Source organism: Geospiza fortis, unplaced genomic scaffold (genome assembly GCF_000277835.1).
Source record: "Geospiza fortis unplaced genomic scaffold, GeoFor_1.0 scaffold97, whole genome shotgun sequence".
In the NCBI taxonomy this organism is placed as follows: Eukaryota; Metazoa; Chordata; class Aves; order Passeriformes; family Thraupidae; genus Geospiza; species Geospiza fortis.
Window position 1 is genome coordinate 3,342,777 of NW_005054343.1, and position 1,521 is coordinate 3,344,297.

The window sequence follows — 1,521 nt, forward strand, 5'->3', positions numbered from 1 at the left end:
GGGGCGGCGCGGCAGCCCCCCCCGCAGCCCCCGCTCCTCTCCTGCTGCGCATCCCCGCGGCAGCGGCGCCTTCCCAGGGCGGGTCGTGTGCCTGCTCAGCGCCCAGGGAGATCCCCAGAACCGGCTGTTCATCTGGCCCGCGCTGGCTGCCTCGCTGGGGCGGTGTGGGAGTGGGGAACACCCAAGTGGGTTCCCCCCATTGTCCCTGCAGTGCTGGGGAAAGCAGGGTCCCCCCCCAGCTGTCACAGACCACCGGGGAGCCCAAATATGAGCCTGGATAGCTCAGCTGGGAGAGCATCAGACTTTTAATCTGAGGGTCCAGGGTTCAAGCCCCTGTTCAGGCGGTGGCTTTATCCTTTAATACCAAGAAAGGGAGCCTGTGGGCAGGAGCAGCATCCCCTCTTGCTGCTGGGGCCCTGTGGGGGCTGCAGGGAGCCCAGTGCACCCCCCCCTTCTTTTCCTATCACCAACTCTCCAAGCTGTTCAGAGCTGGCTCCATCCCACTTGAGACCCACACAGCATTGCTCTGTTCAACCACCCAGTGTTCAGGGAGATCTCTTGTTGGATGATGAGGACAGACAAGGGAGCTATCATGGGTACACTTGAAAGGAGGGAGGAGGATGGATAGAAAAGGAAGAGGAACAGCAGAGCTGGAGGGAAGGAAGCCCAGGCTGGGCTTGAATTGAAATTGAGGGTTGAGGGATGGCAGACTGAGAGTGGGGAAACCTATTGGGGGCACCCTGGGGCTGAGTATGGTTGACGCTCAAGGGGATGTGCAGCACCCTCCACCTGCCTTCTGGCATGCCCAGGCCTTCTCTCTTCTTTGGGTGCTCATCATCCCTGCCCTTACTCCCATCTGGGGCCGCCCCGAGCTCCAATCTGGGTCCCTGCCCACCCCAGCTCAGGCAGATGCTCCCTTAAAGCCACCCCTGGTGCCAGGGAAGCCCTGGCCCTCTGACTGGGGGGACAGTGATGTTTTTGCAATGACACTGCACCTGCATCAACCCATGAATTTATTTTATTGTCCTGACAAACTTTGCTTCCCAGTGGCTCCGATCCTTCCAGGGCATGTGTCACGGCTCAGGCCGAGCTCCGGCCCATGCCTCCGTCGTCATTCATTTCTTGCCAGCAAGAAAACAAAGAGATAATAAATAGGAAGCTTATTTGCAGGGAGGGCCCCGGGGACAGCCTGGGGTCACGGGCCAGGCTGTGCCTGGCCCCGGCCAGGGCTGCTGGGGGGGCTGCAGGCAGGACAGCCCAGCCCCGGGCCATGCACACTGTGGGGCTGGGGCACTCAGGGGTCTGGGGGGGATATAGCAATCTCTATTTCTTTACATTAAAATAGACTATTTTAAAAAATTATTTCTAGTAGTTAAAAAAGTGTCGTGGTCCATCTCGTTCGGGCAGGGTCGTGGAGCTGTCCCAGAGGTTTGGGGACACACTGGCCGGTGCTGGGATGGACCCCAGTCTGCTTCACCCTGGGCAGGCCTGTCCGGGGGCTGGTCAGTCATAGAGGGCTCC

General features: G+C 59.7%; 1 protein-coding gene and 1 non-coding gene across 2 annotated transcripts in view; one reads left to right on the forward strand and one right to left on the reverse strand.

Moving 5' to 3' along the window:
• The first annotated feature begins 271 nt into the window (after positions 1–271).
• On the forward strand, positions 272–344 carry TRNAK-UUU. Its single transcript has one exon. It is a non-coding gene; the product is annotated as a tRNA-Lys (tRNA).
• A 652-nt stretch (positions 345–996) lies between these two features.
• The window catches only part of LOC102043577 (SNF-related serine/threonine-protein kinase-like), a 5,253-nt gene continuing 4,728 nt past the window's right edge, over positions 997–1,521 (reverse strand). Inside the window, exon 6 of the mRNA XM_031058441.1 lies at positions 997–1,121. Coding sequence (XP_030914301.1) covers positions 1,116–1,121 — 6 coding nt within the window. The 3' untranslated portion in view covers positions 997–1,115. The remainder of the gene's footprint in view (positions 1,122–1,521) is intronic.